This window comes from Mandrillus leucophaeus, unplaced genomic scaffold (assembly GCF_000951045.1).
Source record: "Mandrillus leucophaeus isolate KB7577 unplaced genomic scaffold, Mleu.le_1.0 Scaffold284, whole genome shotgun sequence".
Lineage (NCBI taxonomy): Eukaryota > Metazoa > Chordata > Mammalia > Primates > Cercopithecidae > Mandrillus > Mandrillus leucophaeus.
The window spans coordinates 776,639-797,442 of NW_012102965.1; the positions used below are offsets into that span (position 1 = coordinate 776,639).

Sequence of the window (20,804 nt, forward strand, 5' to 3'; positions counted from 1 at the left end):
TGTTTCCCCAGAATCTCCATCATTTTTAGTAACTGCAGAATCCCCTATGAAATACATGATGTTGTAACAGTAATCTTCAAAAGCAGAATCATATGTTCTAGCAAGTATTTGAGCTAAAGGAGAAACTATTTCACATTCTGCAAATGGGAGTTCAGTGTATCAACTGGAATACAGAGGGATGTTGAAAGGCTTAGTTCTGTTTGGGAAAATTCCTGAAAATCTTGAAAAGTTGTCTTGGCGGCCAGGCACGGTGGCTCACACCTGTAATCCCAGCACTTTGGGAGGCCAAGTCAGGTGGATCATGAGATCAGGAGTTCGAGACCAGGCTGGCCAATATGGTGAAACCCCCGTCTCTACTGAAAAATACAAAAATTAGCTGGGCATGGTGATGTGCACCTGTAGTCCCAGCTACTTGGGAGGCTGAGGCAGGAGAATTGCTGGAACCCAGGAGGTGGAGTTTACAGTGACCCGAGATCACACCTCTGCACTCCAGCCTGGGCGACAGAGTGAGACTCCATCTCAAAAAAAAAAAAAAAAAAAAAAAAAAAAAAAAGTTGTCTTGGCATTATTCCAAATTGACAATATCATGATGAATTACAGTTGCTCTTCATTGTATTTTGAACTCTTATTTGAATTGGGATGATTTTAAGAAAGTTCATCATCTTTTTGCCCTGTGAAAATAAATAATAATAAAACTCTTACCACATAAATGCACACCCAGATAGGAGATCTCCACTTCAGATCTGCTGTAAAGACATTGATGTTCTTTCATTTTGGTTATCATGTGTCAGGAAAAGTAAGTTCTGAAAAGAGCCACTCTGTAATTTGCGTCAAGCAATTTGAAAATGGCCTTTTGTGGCACTAGCATTGGCCACGGCATCCTGTATCGCATGAGGTGACCTCAGTCCAGGATCCCAATGAGAAGGCAGTCAGCAAAATGCAATGATCTGTATAGCAAATGCAATGTTCTAAGGTTTCTCAAAATCAAGATTCCTGACAATAAAGAAAATAGTAAATATTTTCAGGGTTTTTTTTCAAATGAAATAAATATTACCTACAGTAGATGTTACTATTGTGTTTTTATTTTAAAATGGTTACCAGGGACATATATAAATTGTTCCCTACATAGGATGACCAGATTTAGCAAATAAAAGTATAAAATTCCTAATTAAATTGAATTTCAGATAAACAATGAGTAATTTTTAGTATGAATAGGTTCCAGAAGTATCAAATAATTTTTAATAACAGTATGTCCCATGTAGTATATGTCTCATGCTATATATGGAACATACTTATACCCCAAAAATTATTCATTGTTTTCTCTGAAATTCGAATTTGACTGGGTATATATTTTATCTGGCAACCATATTTCTGCAGTTCATTAAAAATTGTATTTAGGGCTATCGGGGGAACCTGCACCCAATATTTCAATGTAGATTTTTTCTATTTTCCCTAAGTGTTGGCCAGTCTGAGAAATAAAGAGAAAGAGTACAAAGAGGAATTTTACAGCTGGGCCTCCAGGGGTGACATCACATTTTGGTAGGTCTGTGATGTCCCACCTGAGCCACAAAACTACTAAGTTTTTATTAAGGACTTCAAAAGGGGAGGAGATGTATGAACAGGGAGGAGGTCACAAAGATCACATGCTTCTGAGGCCAATAAAGATCACAAGGCAAAGGGCAAAATTAGAATTACTGATTAGAGTCTATGTTTAGCTGTGCATGTATTATCTTGATAAACATCTTAAACAACAGAAAACAGGGTTCAAGAGCAGAGAAACAGTCTGACCTTAATTTCACCAGGGTGGGGATTTTCCCCACCCTGGAGAGCCTGAGGGTAACTGCAGGAGACCAGGGCGTATTTCAGTCCTTATCTCAACCGCATAAGACAGACACTCCCAGAGCGGCCGTTTATAGACCTCCCCCCAGGAATGCATTCCTTCCCCAGGGTATTAATTATTAATATTCCTTGCTGGGAAAAGAATTCAGTGATATCTCTCCTAATTGCACATCCATTTATAGGTTCTCTGCAAGAAGAAAAATATAGCTGTATTCTGCCTGACCCTGCAGGCAGTCAGACATTTGGTTGTCTTCCCTTGTTCCCTAAAATCGCTGTTATTCTGTTCGTTTTCAAGGTGCACTGATTTCATATTGTGCAAACACACGTTTACTATCAATTTGTAGAATAGTGGTCCTGAGGTGACATACAATCTCAGCTTACAAAGATAACAGGATTAAGAGATTAAAGACAGGCATAAGAAATTATAAAACTGTTAATTTGGGGAACCAATAAATGTCCGTGACATCTTCACAGTTTATGTTTAGAGATTACAGTAAAGATAGGCATAAGAAATTATAAAAGTATTAATTTGGGGAACTGATAAATGTCCATGAAATCTTCACAATGTATGTTCCTCTGCCATGGCTCCAGCCAGTCCCTCCGTTTGGGGTCCCTGACTTCCCGCAACATCTCTCCTTTTCTTTTTATATAAATGTGCCATGGCGATGAAGGCTTGTTTGTTCTCTCGATTTTGATTCAGGATACTTTGGCTGCTCTGGCACACTAAAAGCAAGTCAATTAAACAGAGAAACATAATTCCAAAATTTACCATAGTGGAGTCCCCAGTAGACTTAATCCAAGTCGTGGGGTTTAGTCCAGAAAGACTTTCTGCCACCTGATCTAATGCCTCAGGTCCAGGAACAATGGATAAATGAGCTTGAGAGGCTTCAAAATTTGTTTCTTTAGTTTGGTTTTGTCCAAGGATAAATTATCTTTCCTACCCAGAAAGTGTCCTTTGACCATTTCCCATGAATGATCAGTCTCATTGTAGGAATATGGTGTGATACAGAAATCAGAAGTATTCCAATTGCACTGCATTTGCATGCAATGTTCGAGATTCATAAGCCAATCCCCAAGCCAAATAACAGACTGTCTTAAATCATTAATGTGATTAGCCAATTTCTCTGCTGCGGCTCCAGCCAGTCCCTCCGTTCGGGGTCTCTGACTTCCCACAACATAGGGCCAGGCGCAGTGGCTCACATCTGTAATCCCAGCACTTTGGGAGGCTGAGGTGGGCAGATCACTTTAGGCCAGGAGTTTGAGACCAGCCTTATCATCATGGGAAATGCCATCTCTACTAAAAATACAAAAATTAGCGGGGCATGGTGGCAGGTGCCTTGGTCCCAGCTACTTGGGAGGCTGAGGTGGGAGGATCGCTTTAGCCTGGGAGGCAGAGGTTGCAGTGGGCTAAGATCACACGACTGCACTTCAGCCTGGGGTGACCAAGTGGAACCCTGTCTCAAGAAAAAACATTGTATCTAGTTGACATGTAGATTCAATTTACATTTCAATAATGAAATCAGTGTTGTCTTTTTTCTTCTGTCATTTTCAAGTACCAGGATTTCCTGCCTAAACAATCTGCAATGTGTGTCTGTTTCTCTGCCCATCTCACTGCGCTCTTAGATGCAGAGTTACAAATATATTCTAGTTTTATTTCTGGTTCCAAAGAAGACAGATTTTACAGGTGTAATTCAGTTTTGTGTTTTATATTAAAATGCATCTATTTAAAAAATAAATTTTAAAAATGCATCGCATCTAGTTTCGATATTAGCTACATCTAAATTTTTCCATTTATTCTCTTTTTTGTTTTATGTTCTTATCCGTATTTCATATAACTTATAACTGTATCTTGAGCTCTTGCTTTTGTCATAAGACTGAAGCTCAAATAAATACATTTGCATTTGTACACACACAAATGCACACTCAAACACACAACAAGTGGCTCAGGATAAAAGTCAATAAATGATCAGTATGAAAAACATGAGTCAGGTCATTATAAAAAAAATTTTAATCCTACCAGAGAATTCTAATATACAGCTTTCTATAGAAGTAGGGGAAATAAAGGCCAGAAACTAAAACAAACTATTACTATTACTACTATTTTAAAGAATACGACTCTTTTCCTATAAACTTGGTTTTGTAATGTACTACCTCAACTCAGAAAGGCTGAAGAAAAAGTTGTCTGTATCTCTGTTCCTGTTTTTCTATGAAGATGGATGATGAGGTACCCCAAAATTAATATTCTCAGATGAACCAAGCCTAGAAAAATGCTTAGACTTGAGAAAGGCTAGGACGCCAAGTGAGGTATAGTAGTTTCTCGGGGATGAGAGGAATAATGTCCCTATGATCTGTGAGGCAAACAGCCAAGGCAAAATTTAGCAACTAGTTTTTAAATAATCATGCCCAATAGAGATTATTCCATTCACATAGTGTGGAGATTCAACACACAATACACGTATATGCAAAACTTCCTAGATCACAGAAGTCTTATCTTGCTTTTGTGATCTATGCCCTACCAGAATAATTTCAGAAATAAGCTCAATATAATAACCAGCATGTCTCTTCAAGGATTTGAAAGTTTTGATTTGGTTTTTAGTGTTTTTTTTTTTGAGACGGAGTCTTGCTCTGTCGCCCAGGCTGGAGTGCAGTGGCGTGATCTCCACTCACTGCAAGCTCCGCTTCCTGGGTTCACACCATTCTCCTGCCTCAGCCTCCCGTGTAGCTGGGACTACAGGCGCCCGCCACCACGCCCGGCTCATTTTTTTTAATGTATTTTTAGTAGAGACAGGGTTTCACCGTGTTAGCCAGGATGGTCTCGATCTCCTGACCTCGTGATCCGCCCGTCTCGGCCTCCCAAAGTGCTGGGATTACAGGCGTGAGCCACCGCACCTGGCCTTTAGTGCTTTTTAATTTTAATTGAAATAGATTAGATTTCCTAGAGGGGCCATCCCCACAAAAACATACAAGACATTTATAGCAGTTTGACCCACAACTTCCCATGAAGTTGAGCAGAAAGTTGGAGTTTAATCACATAGAAAATTTGACCTTCTCTCTTCATCAGGACCAAATTGAGTATATCCAAAATAAATGTTTTTCATTCATCTTAATTTAAATGTTTGTAGCATGATTAATAATTTGACAAGTAAACAAAAATAGCTTTTTTTTTTTTAGGAAATTATTCTGATGCTCTCTCTTACCACATGAAATTCCTTACTCTGCAGCAAGCAACTTCTTTTTAACAATGATTCAGAAAGGGCTACTATTGCTTCAGAGACTGAAGCTTCTGCAGTACAACTCAACATTAGAAATATTCCAGAAACTGCCATCACGTGAGCAGTAAAGGAGCCCTGGGTTGCACCAATGGTCTGAGGTCAGACTGAATGAATCAGCCTTAGAAGAATGAGGAGCCCAAGTACCCATGATGAAGGGCAGTCAAATTAAACACCCTCTCTCCTTGTCTCTTCTCCGCCAGGCTCCTGCTTACACCATTTTAGTTCTGACGCCATAACTCCTGAGAGGGTAGATGATTATACATTTTCTATAGGAGGGAAAATCATCTTTTAAGATAACGTCTCATGTGGAGATGAGAGCACCATTAAGAGGAACTATTTTCAATACCTCTGTATCAAAGTCTAAGAATCCCAGCACCTGTCAAATGTGAAATAGCAAATACTCAAAGGCTATTTGGGCATTGCAGGAAGAAGGTGACGACACAAAGAAAGTACAGGAAATAATTGAATATTTTGACGTTGTGAAAATATATAAACAACGTCTTTTCTCAAAAGTACTATTGCTGGCAATTCCATAAAACAGCAAACAAATTTTATACTTCACTGAAGACAATGGTCAATCAGCCAATAGGTTAAAATTTGTTTCACTTTTAAACCCATGGTCGAATTGTTTTCATTGGTATTTTACAGAATGAGTCAAGGAGATAAATGTATTTATTTATCTGTAATTTTTACTGTCAACTCTTTCCAAAAAGGATGCAATTAAATCCTTATAAACCATACAGTGAACATAGTTTTTTTATTAATTGGAAAGAGAAATAGTGAACAGCGTATGTAAGACAGAAAGAGAGCTAATTTTACCAAGCTTCTTGGGTAAGATGGTTATTACCCCTAAACATTAAACTTAACTCTAGGTTCAAAGGAAAGCTTAGAAACATGATGGATTATATAGTTTAACTTTTTTTTTTTTTTTTTGAGACAGAGTCTCACTCTGTTGCCCAGGCTGGAGTGCAGTGGTAGGATCTTGGCTGACTGCAACCTCCGCCTCCTGAATTCCAGCAATTCTCCTGCCTCAGCCTCCCAAGTAGCTGGGATTACAGGTGCATGCCTCCACACAGGGCTAATTTTTATATTTTTAGCAGAGACAGGGTTTCACCATGTTGGCCAGGCTGGTCTCAAACTCCTGACCTCGGGTGATCCGCCTGCCTTGGCCTCCCAAAGTGCTGTAATTACAGGCGTGAGCCACTGCACCCAGCTCAGTTTAACTCTTTTCATAAAATTAACCATCACTTATTCACAACAATGCATTGTGGTACAATTACTATTTTTGCCATGCTGAGTTGGATTCCTTAATGTGTGTAGATAACTATGTATCCCGATTTCTACAGATATTTCCTACAAACGGAAAGAGGAATAGTTGTCAACTATGCCCATTTTGAACAAGTCTGTTTTAAAGATGAAAACATAGTATGTGGCATGTTTTCAATATTCATTTTTATTAGGGATTTTATCAGAAACTACCTGATATGAACTTAAGTGAAAATTGTTGAAAGAAGGAAGATACATGAAAAGATATGATTTTGTTCTATGTGCTCGATTAAGTTTTGGATTGTTAGGACCAGCATGTGGCAGTGCCCTCTCCCTCTATTTTAAGCTTGTTTTTATCACCTTTAAAAAATTGATTTCATATGCTAAAATCATAATTTTTAAAAAGGGAATTAATCTATCATTTACTTTTAATTATCTTAATCATTTGAATCACAACAGGGTCACTCAAATCATTATATTTTGTGATAATAGAAAGAGATCAATACATTGGGTAAAAAAGGCTTCCATGATACATGGTTCATTCAATTAACAAACATTTTGAGCTCTTCACACAAAATATTTGCTAGTACTGGGGCACAAAGATAGAAATCTGCCCCATCTCAGTGGAGAAACACTCACAAAAATTTATAGTGGAACCCAATTCATAATGTAAGTGTATACATTATTTTTAAATTTAGGAATAATGAAAGCTTATTAATTGATTTTTAACCACATAAAGCAGGTAAATAAAACAATCATTTCTTATACTAAGCGAAGATATTTACCTTTGAAATCAAAATGTATGTCAATATCCTCTCTCTCTCCCCTACTAAGGCTGTGCAATAGAAATCCCTAAGGGTGACTGAATTTTGAACCTTGTCAAGCCCTGACCATTTGATATATGTTCACTTGCCTTCTCTGTGCCTTAGTATCTTCAGCTGCCCAGTAAGGAATGTTCTTAGAATCATTCGTACAATTCCAATGAAATTATTTGATTTTGAGCTCCTTGAAGAAAATGATACAGTCAGGCAGAAGTTTGTTATTGTTATTGTTGCCTATTAACTAATTTAAAATCAATTACAATTATCTTAATATCACGCCACCCGTAAGTGGCAGTGGGCAATATTTTCAAAGTTCAAATATTGTTTTCTTTATTACAGGTTTCTTTTCTCCATGGAAAACTCCAAAGCCTGTAAGTTGGAATTATTATGCTTCTTTCTTTATTTCTACTTACTATTGCAATTTCATTAAATAAAAGTTGAATTTGGTGACCTCAAAATCTCTTTCAACTCTAGAAGTCTGTGATGTCAAAAAAATAAATCCTCTGTATCCCTTTGTCTTGTGTCTGTCCCACAAGTACAAGAGTCACTCATCTCACCTTCCTATAAAAACAATTCTGCCCTTTTAAAATATATACTTGCAAAATGAACATTAACACTATGCAGCCTAATGTAATGAAACTACTTTAGAAACCTTTTGTTTTTCTCCTGTCCACAATACTATGTAGCCTTCATAACATGGAATTTTTAGAAATAATATAAACTATAGGTCCAGAAGTCTTGACCTGCAAATTAAATCTAGCCCACAAAAAATTTAACTCTGTATATATTTACATTTACATTTTAATGTCTACAGAGCTACATATGTGTGTGTGTCATGTGTATCTATGTTAGCTTTGTATATATGTGTATATATAAAATATGTATGTGTATATATACATATAATGTGTGTGTATATGTCTTTGTGTGTACATATATGTGTGTATATATACGTACACACATGTATTTAAGCTCTGTAAACTGTGTATATATTCTGCCACACCTGACAATCACTCAAAATGGTGCTTTTGAGTCTTCTTCAGATACTGGAGATCTCTACCATCATCTGACCACTCTAGGCCTACTTCCCTATGAAACATGGTAAAATGTCTGTGCCAATATAGGAAGCTGGTGGGTTTTAACAATCTTTTTGCAGAGCTAGGCTAGCCAAGTTGGCTTAGCAGTTAGAGATGGTCTTTACTTGCTGATAGATTGAAACTATTAATTGCCCAAGTCCCAAGAGCTGGGACTGGTTTTCTGGGATCCCATTTTATGTGTTAGAATACTCTACCCTAACTGCGATATGTGAAACCCATGACCGGAAGAGGCTGCAGCAAAGCAGAAGACTATTCCTGAGCAGGACCTCATTTAGGATTTGACTCATCTGGTCCACAAAGAACATTAGATGGGAAAACCAGTCCTATTTAAGCTTAGCAAATCACTTAAGGATGCATGTGATTTTGAAAAGAGATACTTATAAATGTTCAAAATGAAATTTGGTTTATCTTAACCGATGTCTAAATAGTTTCTTCCTTTCACCACCAAACTTAAATCTATACTCTGTGGTTATACACATCTTTATCTAATTTAACAAGGAACCTTGCGACCTCATCATGGTGCTACAATTATGCAATCTAGTGATTTCCTTATACGTCCCACATTTATACCAAATTATGTCATTTGGTATAATTGCAGCATTTGCTGTCATTATTGTAATTACATTCATAGTCAATAATTCCAAAAAATGTTTTATAGAACTCAATGTACAATTAGTCCTGAATCCATGTATTTCTACAAAAGCTAAGGCTTGGACTTCCAGGGCATAGACAAAGGAAGGTAGAAGGCTACAGATTTAATGTCTTCCATGTATCTACCGGAAACTCTTGAGGACTATAATGAGAGGAAGTGTGGCATTAATACACTTGTTTAGGGTGCTGGCACTAAAGGCATTCTGCCTGGACTCAAGTTTTGCTTCTTTCCCTAACTAGATGACTTGAGCTAGCTATGTAAGCTATCAGAGTCTCAAGTTCTATATCTGCAAAGTGGAGATAGTAACGCCCTCTCACTTGGTCATTGTGAGGAATTCTATGAGCTAATCTATGTAAGGTGCTTAAAACATGTTGCCTCTACATGCTGAGCTTGAAAACATGAGCTATTATCACCACAGGAAGCAGACCTTCCATTCAAGAGCCTTCACTTAAGGATGCTCTATGAAATGAACATAGTTGACTGAACTATTAATCAAAACAAGTATGTAACAATATACCACAGTATGTGGGCTTATACACATTGTCCTCTGAGTGTGGCCCTTATTGTCCTTCGCTTATCCAGTCCCACCTTCCTGGGCATGGACACTTTGGGACTGGACAAGAGAGGCCCAATAAGAAGCTTGTTGAGAAATAATCATGTGGCCGGTAACATAAACTCTAAATAGGTGAAGGCCAGGAAGATGCTAGGTGGAGGATTGATGATATCTTGGATCAGAATAAGGAAATGTTATATGGGGTGAGATCTAGCTTCCTCCTAGTCCTGTGTGACTCCCTGACTCTTTTCTGTCTTACTGATCCACATCTCATGCTATTCCATGTCAAGATAGTCACTTCCTGTTGAACAAGTAATATGCTAAAGTAGTGAGTTCTCATTCTTTCCATCTGGAAAGGATCAAGTGCATTCTACAGATACAGAATCAAGACAAATGCCATCATCTTCCAACCTTGCCCAAAATAGTGAGGGGAAGGATTTAAACTACTCCACTTTCTACAGTAAGAAAACAGTTTCTGAGCAGAGCATTTCATGGGAGTAGGGGAGAGGGGCCTGCCTCATTCATAATCTCTTTACTATTTGATGCCTGGGTGTGGACTGTATGTCCAGGCTGCTCACTGATATTTCAGTGGCTGTCCTTTCATAAAGTTTCACAGACATCCATTTATTCACCAAGGCCAGCAGAGATACAGACTTCTCTCAGCTACAGAAAACAACTTTATTTCCATTTGTGCTTATTCTAGTGAGATGTTTATAAACATTGGCCTGGGTGTGGACACCACTGGGACTGGACAAGAGTGGCCCAAAAAGAAGCTTGTTGAGAAATAAACACTTGGCAGGTAACAAAAACTCTAAACAGAGAAAGGCCAAGAAGATGCTAGGTGAACCAAGTAAGGCCCATCTACCTCAGTAAGGGGACAGGATCAGAATGCAGGGGGTTCATGAAGGTAGAAAGGAGCACAGAGTGAGTATCCCAGGTAGAAAGCAAAAGTCCAGAGACCAAAGTGTCTAAGGAAGTAGGGAAGAGTCAACGGAATCCACCCCTCAGAAGGTGTAGTCGGGTCAGCATACCAGCCCCAGCTAAGGGGGTGACCTCTGACCCCGGGGCAGGTGGTTTGCCCCATGGTCTTCTGGGTAGGAGTCACCAGGTAACTCCATTTAGGAGGGAGCAGGGCAGGAGGTGATGGGGAACAGAATAGTATGTCTGCTTTTTGTTGGGTGCAGTGATTTTCTGCTTTACAGCCTTTTGGGAAACCCTGACAGAGTGACTCAAGGGTTAATGAATGTCACAGTAGGAAATTGTGAATGCTTTGCTAAGCATGAACTGGACTCTTGACTAATTCCCCAATCTCTGTGCTACAGAAATTGTAGAATTTGTCAATCTGCCATGGCAGCCTTCCCAAACAGTGCCCAAAGCATTACTTGTTCTGTAGTTTTAAGATTGTTTTTTAGAAACACCAATATTTCATATGAAGCATGTCGAATGACTGTACATGAAGAATACATATACCAGCAAGACACATGTGGGTATGAAGTAACCCTCTATGGAATATGGGAGAAAGAAATAGACATTTGCTGAAGCCCTATGATGACAAATGGGAGATACTACAGCTCCCCAGACCATATTTCTAATTTATTTACTTTTTAGTATTGAGTATCTTATATTTGAAAACAGAAGGGATGAAGTCACAGCTAGAATGCATCCACCTGGTGCCTACCGTCAGCTGAAGTGAAAAATTACCAAGGATATGCCTTTACCCACAAATGTGGCCTTCCACATCATGGCAAGGTCACCCAGAATGGATGACCAAGGAAACCCAGAATAGCTTTCTGTATGAATTTTGCTATCAGATGAATTATGAAGTACATAAAGATTTTTACAAATGGGAGCACAAGGCCTGCTGAGCAGAAAATTCACAAAATTCACTAAAACTCAAACCATATTTACCAGTTATTCCCCCCAGTGTGATATTATGTAAACGAGTAATTCTGTTAGAGTTATAGGGTGGTTCTGACCCAGGATTTGCCACTGGCAACTGTTGGGCCTCAGACAAGCCACTTACCCTCTCTATGCTTCTAGAGATTGTTTCATAGGAGGAAATTGAACTAGACTAGGGGTTTTCCATCCTTGACAGTTATAGAAACTTCGTTCAGATGAAATCTTGGGCAGTAGCCCACATAGAAAACAAATTAAAATGAAGCCAATCTTATTGAAGGAAGGGTCAGTGACCCGTTTCTTTTCCAGTTTGTTGGCTCAACATGAACCCCTGCCACAGTCCCAGTCCCAGGTGTGCAGGGCAGGGCAGTCCCCAGGTGTCTCTGGTGTTATACAGGTGCACAGTTTAAAAAACACTGGAGCATATGGCACCTCACATCCTTTCCAGCTTGAAAATATTGATAGTGAACAGACCAGAGCTGGAATCGGAGCCCTGACAAAAATATAGCTGGTGTGAAAACTAAAGCAGGACAGTGCATAGGGGACAGAAAGTTACAATCCTGCCAAGTTCAATGTAATGTATATCAAAACTGTTGTTTTTTTTTTTAAAGTGGGCATATTTTATTCATTCACTAAATGAACATTTTCTGAGTACTAACTATGCATTGGTAATACAACAAGTAGACAGATGCAGCCCCAGTCCCAGCCTGATCTGTTTGAGACATGGCTGGGTAGACTCATGGTAATCACAGTTGGATGTGATGAAGTGGTGTGAGGGGTAGGAGGGACAGGGCGGTCAGCAAGAGCCTTCTAGGAAAGGAGATACCTCCTCTGAATCTAGTAGCCAGGAGAAATGAGAGAGAGGATGGAAGAGTGGAAAATACATGCAGAAAGAGAAATGAAGTATGCAAAGTTTCAGAAGCAGAAGAGAACCGGGTGGCTCCTCGGGAATGAGAAGCCAGCCCATCAGCCAATATGGGGAAGGTGAGCGAACCCAGGGTCAAGAGGAGCCCGCCACGCCCCTCTCGGAAGTTTGGCCTTTGTCCTGAGGACCATGCGTACACAGGGCAGAGTTTCAACAGGAGGGCAAACTAATCTAAATCTTACATACACTGCCGGTTCATTCAAAGCAGGAAAGAAAAACTGAGTTTGAATGAGGCATCAGTTGATAAATGAAGATGAAGCTGGCAGTGCCAATAGGTGATCTCAGGGAGCCTGTCTTCCTCCTTGATTAAAAAAAATAAATAAATAAATGGTATTAATCTCTGCCTTCTCTATCTCATGGTGCTATGGTGAGGATCCAAGAAGATCATGTATGTCAAAGAACATGATAAACTGGGAAGTACTCTGCAGGTCTTTAAGAAATTATGGAAGTAGCAACATCAGTAGCAAAATTCTGGGGGAGGGACTACCAGATCCGCAATAAATGAGGCATCCTAGGAGGCTTTGAACAATCCCTGAATCCTAGATGGTTGCATAATTATGTCTAAACTGAGAGGAAAGCAACTGAATGCTCGAGCGTAGGAGGTTTTTGCGATATGCATAGGTGTCAAATGAGTATGAGTAGATGACTACATCTTCTGCTCCAGTGAAAGTGATGTAATATGTTGAAACCATCTTAGAAAAGAAACAACTAATACCGTACATTTCTAAGCACTTACACATGATTTATCTTGAGACACATTGTCTTTATCTTATGGGGGAAAAAAAATAGAGAAATTAAGTGGTTTGCCAAAGATTACCGGCTCACTGTTGACAAGGTTATATAAGTTATATATAAGTTTGCATTCAAAAGTCAGGCACCGCTTGCATTTATAACAGTTTATGATGTTGTCTTATATAGACATAAAATCTTTTCTTTCAAGAAATTTATACCAAAGTTTTACCCATTCCCTGGAAGAAAAGTCCACGAGGAAAAAAGGTTAACCTAAAGGTGACAAGAGAAAGAGCCAGGAAGAATTTGTCAGTCATTTTCTCTGTCCTCTCACTTTTCAGATAATGGACCGATGGGAGAATCAAGGCAGTCCTCAAACGAGTTTATCTGCTCCGGCCATACCGCAGAACCTGCCCTTCCCACCTGCCCTTCACAGGAGCTCCTTTCCTGACTCAACCGAGGCCTTTGACCCGCGGAAGCCTGATCCATATGAGCTCTACGAGAAATCTAGGGCCATTTATGAAAGTAGGCGTAAGTGAAAGCCACATGAAACAAGGGTACATTAATAATAGCTGAGGCCCTACCAGGAGATATATTGAGGCTGAATGATCTGGCATGGTTTTATATTCTGAGTTTCAAAAGTGTTTCAAGAGCAGAGCCAGCTGGTCTAAAATTATCTTCGAAAGCCTGTTGACTCTAAAAGTAGGTTTATTATATCTTTCACCTTACATTTTATCTCCTACTTTTCTTCCCCTAATCTCCTGAAGAAAATCGGGAATATATTTTTTGGGGTTTGGGGGTGAGGTTGCTGGTTTTGTTTAGATTACCAAATACAGAAAAGAAGTGTTTGGCTTTTTTTTTAAATCTGTTTAATCTGATCTTGAGCCTAAAGCATAGATTTTTCTTAGAGCCTTGAATGTAGCCATTGAAGAAGTTAGGACCTTGAGTAAAATGTCAGCCAAGCCTTCCCAACTCACAAGCATGAAATCAACTGGTTCCGAATGCAGTACTGATCTAGGTGCCAATCATCTCTTCACAGTTTTCTGCTTCTCCTTCAGTGCAGTCAGGCACATTTGAACATTCAGTCTTAAAATGTCGTGTATGCACTTGTCACCTTATCTGAAGGTCTTTTAAAATTGTTGTACTTTATAAACATTAGAAAACAAGGCTTTTAATATTGCTTGCACCATTGTTGTGCTTGTTTCTACCATCTTGCAAGTCATCTCTACATGTTAGAGGACAGGAATCTCACAGTATCATAAGAATCTGTGTATTAAATGAGCAGGAAACCCAGCCTCGTAGAAGAGTTTGGTCCCTGGCGCTCCCATTTACAGTCTGCTGATTTCCTTTGCTTCAGTGTTCCACCAATGTCTTGTTTCCAACTTTATCATCTGAAGCATGAATAGCAGGTTTTAAATTGTGTGTGATCTCAGAGGATCTCAAATCTGCTTACTCTTTTGATGAGCTCAGGGGCTGAGAATTATGCACCCAGCTGGTAAAGGGGAAAGCAGACATAATACCTTTTCCCCATCCTCTACAACTCTTTGTAGAACTAATTTTGGTTGAAAAATAGTTAGGACAGCAAGCCATTGAGAAATCATTTATATCAAAATGAAACATCTCACCACCCCAAACCCACATACACTTTTTTTTAAAAAAAGAAGCTACATCAGAGCTACTATATTTCATTCCTTTCCTTCTGAACAACTGAAATATCTTTCGATGGTATCATTAGCATGTCTTTGCTGTAGCAGAGTAAGAACAAAGTAGGCATTCTTAACTACATAATAGAGTATGAATTCAGGGTGTTAATGCTCATTAAACTGAAAAAAATTGAAAAGATTTCAGCCCCGTTTCTAATACCTTCTCTGCTTCAATAACCAAGTATTGATCGAATGCCCATTTTGCTGTCAGCACTATGAGGAGATACCAAAGATGAGTAATATGTCCTGCTCTCACACATTTAACTGGGGAAATAAGATAATGAATGTAAACAAATAGAGAGTAAGATAAAGTTAACAGTTCTAAGATGGAAGTTGGAAATGCATAGGATTAAAATATCATCCTCACCTCTTTGACTTGTTTAATTTTGTGATTGCATTTAGGGAGCATTAAGAGGTGCTTCCTCCTGCTTTTTGTCTCCTCCTTCATCATTCACTTCCATCCTTTTTGCAGTTTCCTAGCCAATGCAAAGCTTTATGATTCAGGACAAAAACAATGTTGGTATTTATCTCTAGTTTTCTCTTTATGGTTGTCTGATACCGTTGTGCCCTCAGTTTTCTTGTACACAACGCTCTCTCAACTCTAAAAGAATTATTTCTTTATCCAGCCCTTGCAATGCTGCTTCTGTTCATTGCCTTTCCCCTCCTCACCTGTAACAAACCAAGTAACCAGTCCGCCTTAACCTCCCAGAGCTTTCTTTTTCAGTCCTCGTCTGGTAGCTCTTCATCGCCCTTTCCCTCTACAGCTGCAGGGACAGCAAACATCCTGACTCCCCACCTCACCGCCCCCCGTGGGGCCCCCATCAGTGCTCTCCCTGTGCTACTGCTGCTGCCGCCCTCATCACACCCCCTTCCTGCTTTCATCAGCTCTCTCTAATGTTTCTAAGGTCACAATAATGTTTTCAGGGTCAAAAATCTCAGGAAGCCAAAAGAGGGCAAGCTCATTGCGTTTCCTATCCTTCTCTTTTCTACCACGTTTCTTCATAACACTAAATGGAGTGTCAATGAAACATAGAAATCATATCAAGGTAAGAAAAGCTCTACCACTGAAAATTAAAGATACCAGGATAGCATGGCACCGCTTTCTCTAGTCTCTCTGGATAGCTGATCCGTTCACTCTGCTTGTGGATATGTGAGTGTCTTAAAAAAAAAAAAAAAAAAAAGACAGCCTTTTGCCCTCCTGTACATTTCCATTTCCAAGTTTCATTTTCTCATGTAAATGTTTAAAGCAATACTAAAAGAAAAAGATTTTAATTAATGATTGGAAAGCTCAGTCTGTTTCTCATCATCTTCAAATAGGTTTTTTTAATGCAATGATCATAAAATGTATATACCCAAACAAAAGATCAATATTTTAAAATTTGTGATTAGGAACCATTCCTATGCTTATTCCTTTGAATCACATGCATAACATTTAGGTTTGGCTCTCTTTATTCTTGTGTCTTTTCCTGGGGGGAAAAAAATCAGTGCAACGAGGGAAAGTGTGGAAAAAATCCTAACCAGAGCTGTTTAAACTGAGTCCTTTGACATTTTCCCTAGCCTATAGTGATCTCATGGTGTCCTTCCTTACAACCATGTCTAAAGCTAAAGAGATTTTTGCATTCACTTTCAAAACTGGGTTGCAGTCGCCAAATAAAAAGACACCCCTCCACCCACAAACCTGAGCTGTACAGAGCTACAGAATGTTTGTTCTGTCAAGGCTGTCAAGAAACATTTGGATTCCAGTCACCAGTCCCCTACAAATGATGGAAATTTATCAAATGATGGAAATGCTGCTGTGCCTCATTTGACTCATAATTAGATTATGCTGACATTTTAATATGCATGCACAGGACATCTTAATAAAGATGTATTCCTGAAAAAATATTGCTGTGATTTTAAACAAATGAAGATGATCATAGGATACTAGAGCCACGTGAAACAGAACATGACAGGTACACGCTGTGATAGGAAATACCTCCTATCTTCATGAGATCTCAAGATGAGCTGGGAATGGAGCAGGACAGAGAAAGGAAGATTCTCCCACCCAGCAGGCTAGCAGTGCCTCTGATTTCAGAACATTAGGCACAGTGCCCAGAGGTGGCAACTCCAGGCTCCATATCAATCAATAAGAATATATGAAACACTCACTATGTGTCTAGAACTCTGCAGGGCACTCCACAAGAGAAGTTACGAGAAATAACCTCTGCTCATTAGAAGTTTACAGTGAAGTTGAGGACACAAACAAACAAACAAACACATAGGAAAACGATTTCTGAACAAGGCCCCATTACACAACACAGCAAAAATATCAATATTTTAATGTGTGAAATTGTGCAGTAAAAATAACTACATACTGAGAGTTTCTCAACTTCCATGTGAAAACTGATGTTCAATCAAGACAATGTTATGTGTTAAGTACCTTTGCATTATCAAAATCTCATTAATCCTTGCTGGAGAACTCTGTGCAAAACAAAAGAAAAAAAAGAATTTTTCCCCACTTACTTAATTCCATATAAGCTTAAACTTACATGTATAAAAGTATAACTCTGCCCAAAAAGTCCCTAAAAAAGTTTTAATCAGTGGACCTTCTGGATCTTCACATTAATTATTTAAACATTGACCCTCAGTCATTACTGCCAGTTCCCAGAAAAGATCAAAAATCTCCCCAACTTCCCTCTCTACCAAAGACTTTTAGACAAACGTGACTATTCTGTGTGTGATAATAGTCTCTATTGATAATAGACTTCTTGATGTCCCTACTACTTGCAATTTTAAAAATTGAAAACAAAAGAAAATACCTTTGCATAGTGGGACAAGCCGTGCTATTTTTCACTTGTCTTTTCTCTGTCTTTTTCCCAAGAACCTCATAAAGGAAGGCCTTGAATTTGTTTTACAGTCACAGTAGGAATGACTTGAACGTTCTGGTTTGTATGCTAGCATTCCTAATGCTGAACTACATATGCCATTTCTAACGTTGGACAAAAGTAGTTCTAAAGGCCCTTAGTGTTTTCTCCCCTGCATCTCCTCCTCCCTTCTTTCTCTCTGTGTGACTGCATCCTTGCATCCAACACGTATTTCTGATATGATAGGAAACCTTCTATTACTGGCCTAGTTACTTATAAGACTATCTAGGGTGACTACACATGGAAGTTTCCTGAACAATCCCTGTCTGTGCTGTCCTGGCATGATTATCAATAGTTCACTTTTCGCCACCCTAGACTGTCCTCATTTGAATGATAAATTATCAAGTTTTCCCTTTTTATATCATCTATTCAAGGAATAATCATCATTACTGTTCAAGAAAAGCATATATCTTGAACATTACTGTTCAAGAAAAGCATATATACATACCATGAATAAAAAGCGTAATACCTACTCAGATAAATAATTTTTTCAAGCTAATTTATTTGGCTGATACAATGTTTGCCTATACATATTTTATCCCTAACTTGAAGTAAAGGCTTATTAGTGACTGTGTTGGTAGCCAAACGCCCAGTAAACTCCTTCCATACCCAGAAAGTTAGACATATGTACAAATCTAGTGCATGGCGAATGAAGTAGAAAAAAAATAGGTAGTAAGGTTTTGCACATTTAAGTGCTATGCCGTGGAGTCCTCTTTCTTAATACAGAAAATAAGTCAGGTTCAACATCACGATAATCACTGAACTGAAAGGGGGTTAATCTCATCTGTCTCCTTCTTCTGGGAAAGATTATACTTAAATAACTACAGCTAGATACTGGTACTGAAAAGAGGAACTGTGATAGGCAAGGCAGTATAAAGTGCTTCCCAAGGAAAATGAATGTTGCTCACTTTGGAATCTTACGAAATTAAGTCTTGATCACTCTGATGGGTCTGTTGATATAGGAGAGACGGCCTTGTCCTGTTGCTTCACTTTTCTTTAAGCCAGTCTTACTCTAAAGGTTTGTCTTCTCATTCAGCTCATGGGGACACTTCTTGGGCCTGTTGCACACTGCAGCCTTGAAAGCTAGAACAATAAGCAGATGCAACCAGGAATGGAAAAGAAACATTCTTATTTCCAGAAACTCTTCCCTCAGGGTTCTGTCTCTTGGTTTAAACCCAAGTTGAATTATGACTGAAGTTGTTTAAACTTTTTTCTCTTGGCATTGAACTTTGGTTATCATAAGTAAACAATTTATGAGGTACAACATGTCCACACTGCTTTGTGGTAAGATATCACTCAAATGTAGAATCATAAAAATGTCAAAGATCCATATGGTGTAATGTGCCTTATGGTATAGCCTCTTTAGAATAGAAATTTCTCTGAAATGTCTTCAAAAGAGCTCACACAATCAATTTTCCTTTTCAGAATTAGAATAATAAGCGCTGAGTATCATAGCAAAGGTAGCAATCAAAAGTGATCACAGGCCAGTTCAAGAGTATAACAGAGAAGCAAACTGTTTTTTAGTACTGTATCTGAAATGAAATTATAATTTGTGGCAGATAAAAAATGGACAGTTACGTTTTTCACATCTATGGCTGTTATCCTGCTCTTTTGTTGTTCATTGATTATTGAATTCTTTCATTGTTCAGGATTGTAATACATATGTAATTCATGGCTGATCACAAATGGGTGGTTGTATTTCTAAACTATCAGGTTTTCTACTGCTCTTTCCTTGTTATTAGTGAGCAAAAGTTGTAGTTTGTACTGTCTCCCAGCCTAACAGCAGAGCCACTTGAAAGGATGGGGTACTGTAATAGCATTATTCATCGCAGAACACCGCTTGAATCTCTAAATGAAAAGTGATGGGGGAAGCCACATCACATATGGTAGTATCTCTCTAGGGTGCTCGAAACTAGAGCTCTGAAGCCTGTGAAAATCTTTCAGCTCAAGCTTTCCTGACTCCAAGTCTCCTTTTCCTATGTAATTAAATACCCAATTGAGCCAAGCTGGAAATATGAAAAAGTTTCAGAAAGGTTTAAATAAATTCATGGATGTCATAGCTACAGGCAGCTATTATGTGATCATAAAAGGCCACCGTGCCTTCCCAGAGAACACCCTCACATGTGAACACTGTGCTAGATCAAGCCCCGGCCTGATTTGCTCGAACACTGCTGATGCCCAATGGCGTTAGATAAAGTACCCCCCACGTATGTTCTCTGGAACACAATCTTACTTTAGTGAAATATTAAAATAAGATAAGTAAATGTTAAAACACTTTTACCAGTGACTCTGGCATTAGAAAAATAAAAGGATAGAAAAAGATGTAATAATGTTATCATTTTAAATGTCCTCAATTATACTGAGAGATTAATTTTCTGCACCCTTTTCTCATGGGAAAAACATTATTGTTATCCTTAGTATAATGTATGTTATGATTTGATCTGTGAAAAAATTTGCCTTTTAGCTGGAGTTTCTAATATATCACATTGTGCATTACTTTGCATATAATATATTAATATGAAGATCAGTAAATCCAGTTAAGCTGTGTCTGCCATTTTAATATGTAGATTTTAATTAACTTGGAAATCTAATTTTAAAAAGGTATCCTCAGATAGCTTTCTAAATAACTGTGGTAGCGTTTATATTTCCAACAGGTTCCTTCTGAAACAGGAAATTACCATGGTGTGAGCTAAGTAATATAGAGATAGTAAAATAAAAGTTGTGGTAGGACACATATTTTCCCCATGTATTTTAGAAATTAGATCCAATCCTAGAGCTTATAAATTTATTTCATTCAGTAATTTAAAACTAAAAGATCTTGGAATTAAGGGATAAAGGCAGGAGGAGGAGTAAAAAGTAAACTCTAAAAATCAGCTCTTGATTGAAAGTTATTTAATATATCAAAGCATTTTGTTGGTTGCACAAGTTGACAACTTAACCCAATGTATATTCATGAATAAATGTGAGACCGTCAGGGCTGCAGAGTTTAAGTGCTAGATGGCAAGTCGGTCCTCGTGAGAGTATAACATAAAATGTCAGTTTTATAGCTAATGGAAGTGTTTTAAAGGTAGCAGTCTTCCATCCCTGATACAGACAAAAGGACATTTCTCAAGTCATAATCCTAAGCAGCCACACCAAACATGAAGGTTCT

The 20,804-nt window shown here is 38.5% G+C and overlaps 1 protein-coding gene across 1 annotated transcript in view; it reads left to right on the top strand.

The window, feature by feature from the left end:
• MAGI2 (membrane associated guanylate kinase, WW and PDZ domain containing 2) overlaps positions 1-20,804 on the top strand; it is a 765,625-nt gene that overhangs the window by 622,061 nt on the left and 122,760 nt on the right. The window contains exons 10-11 of the mRNA XM_011985485.1: positions 7,538-7,569; positions 13,389-13,578. Coding sequence (XP_011840875.1) covers positions 7,538-7,569; positions 13,389-13,578 — 222 coding nt within the window. The remainder of the gene's footprint in view (positions 1-7,537; positions 7,570-13,388; positions 13,579-20,804) is intronic.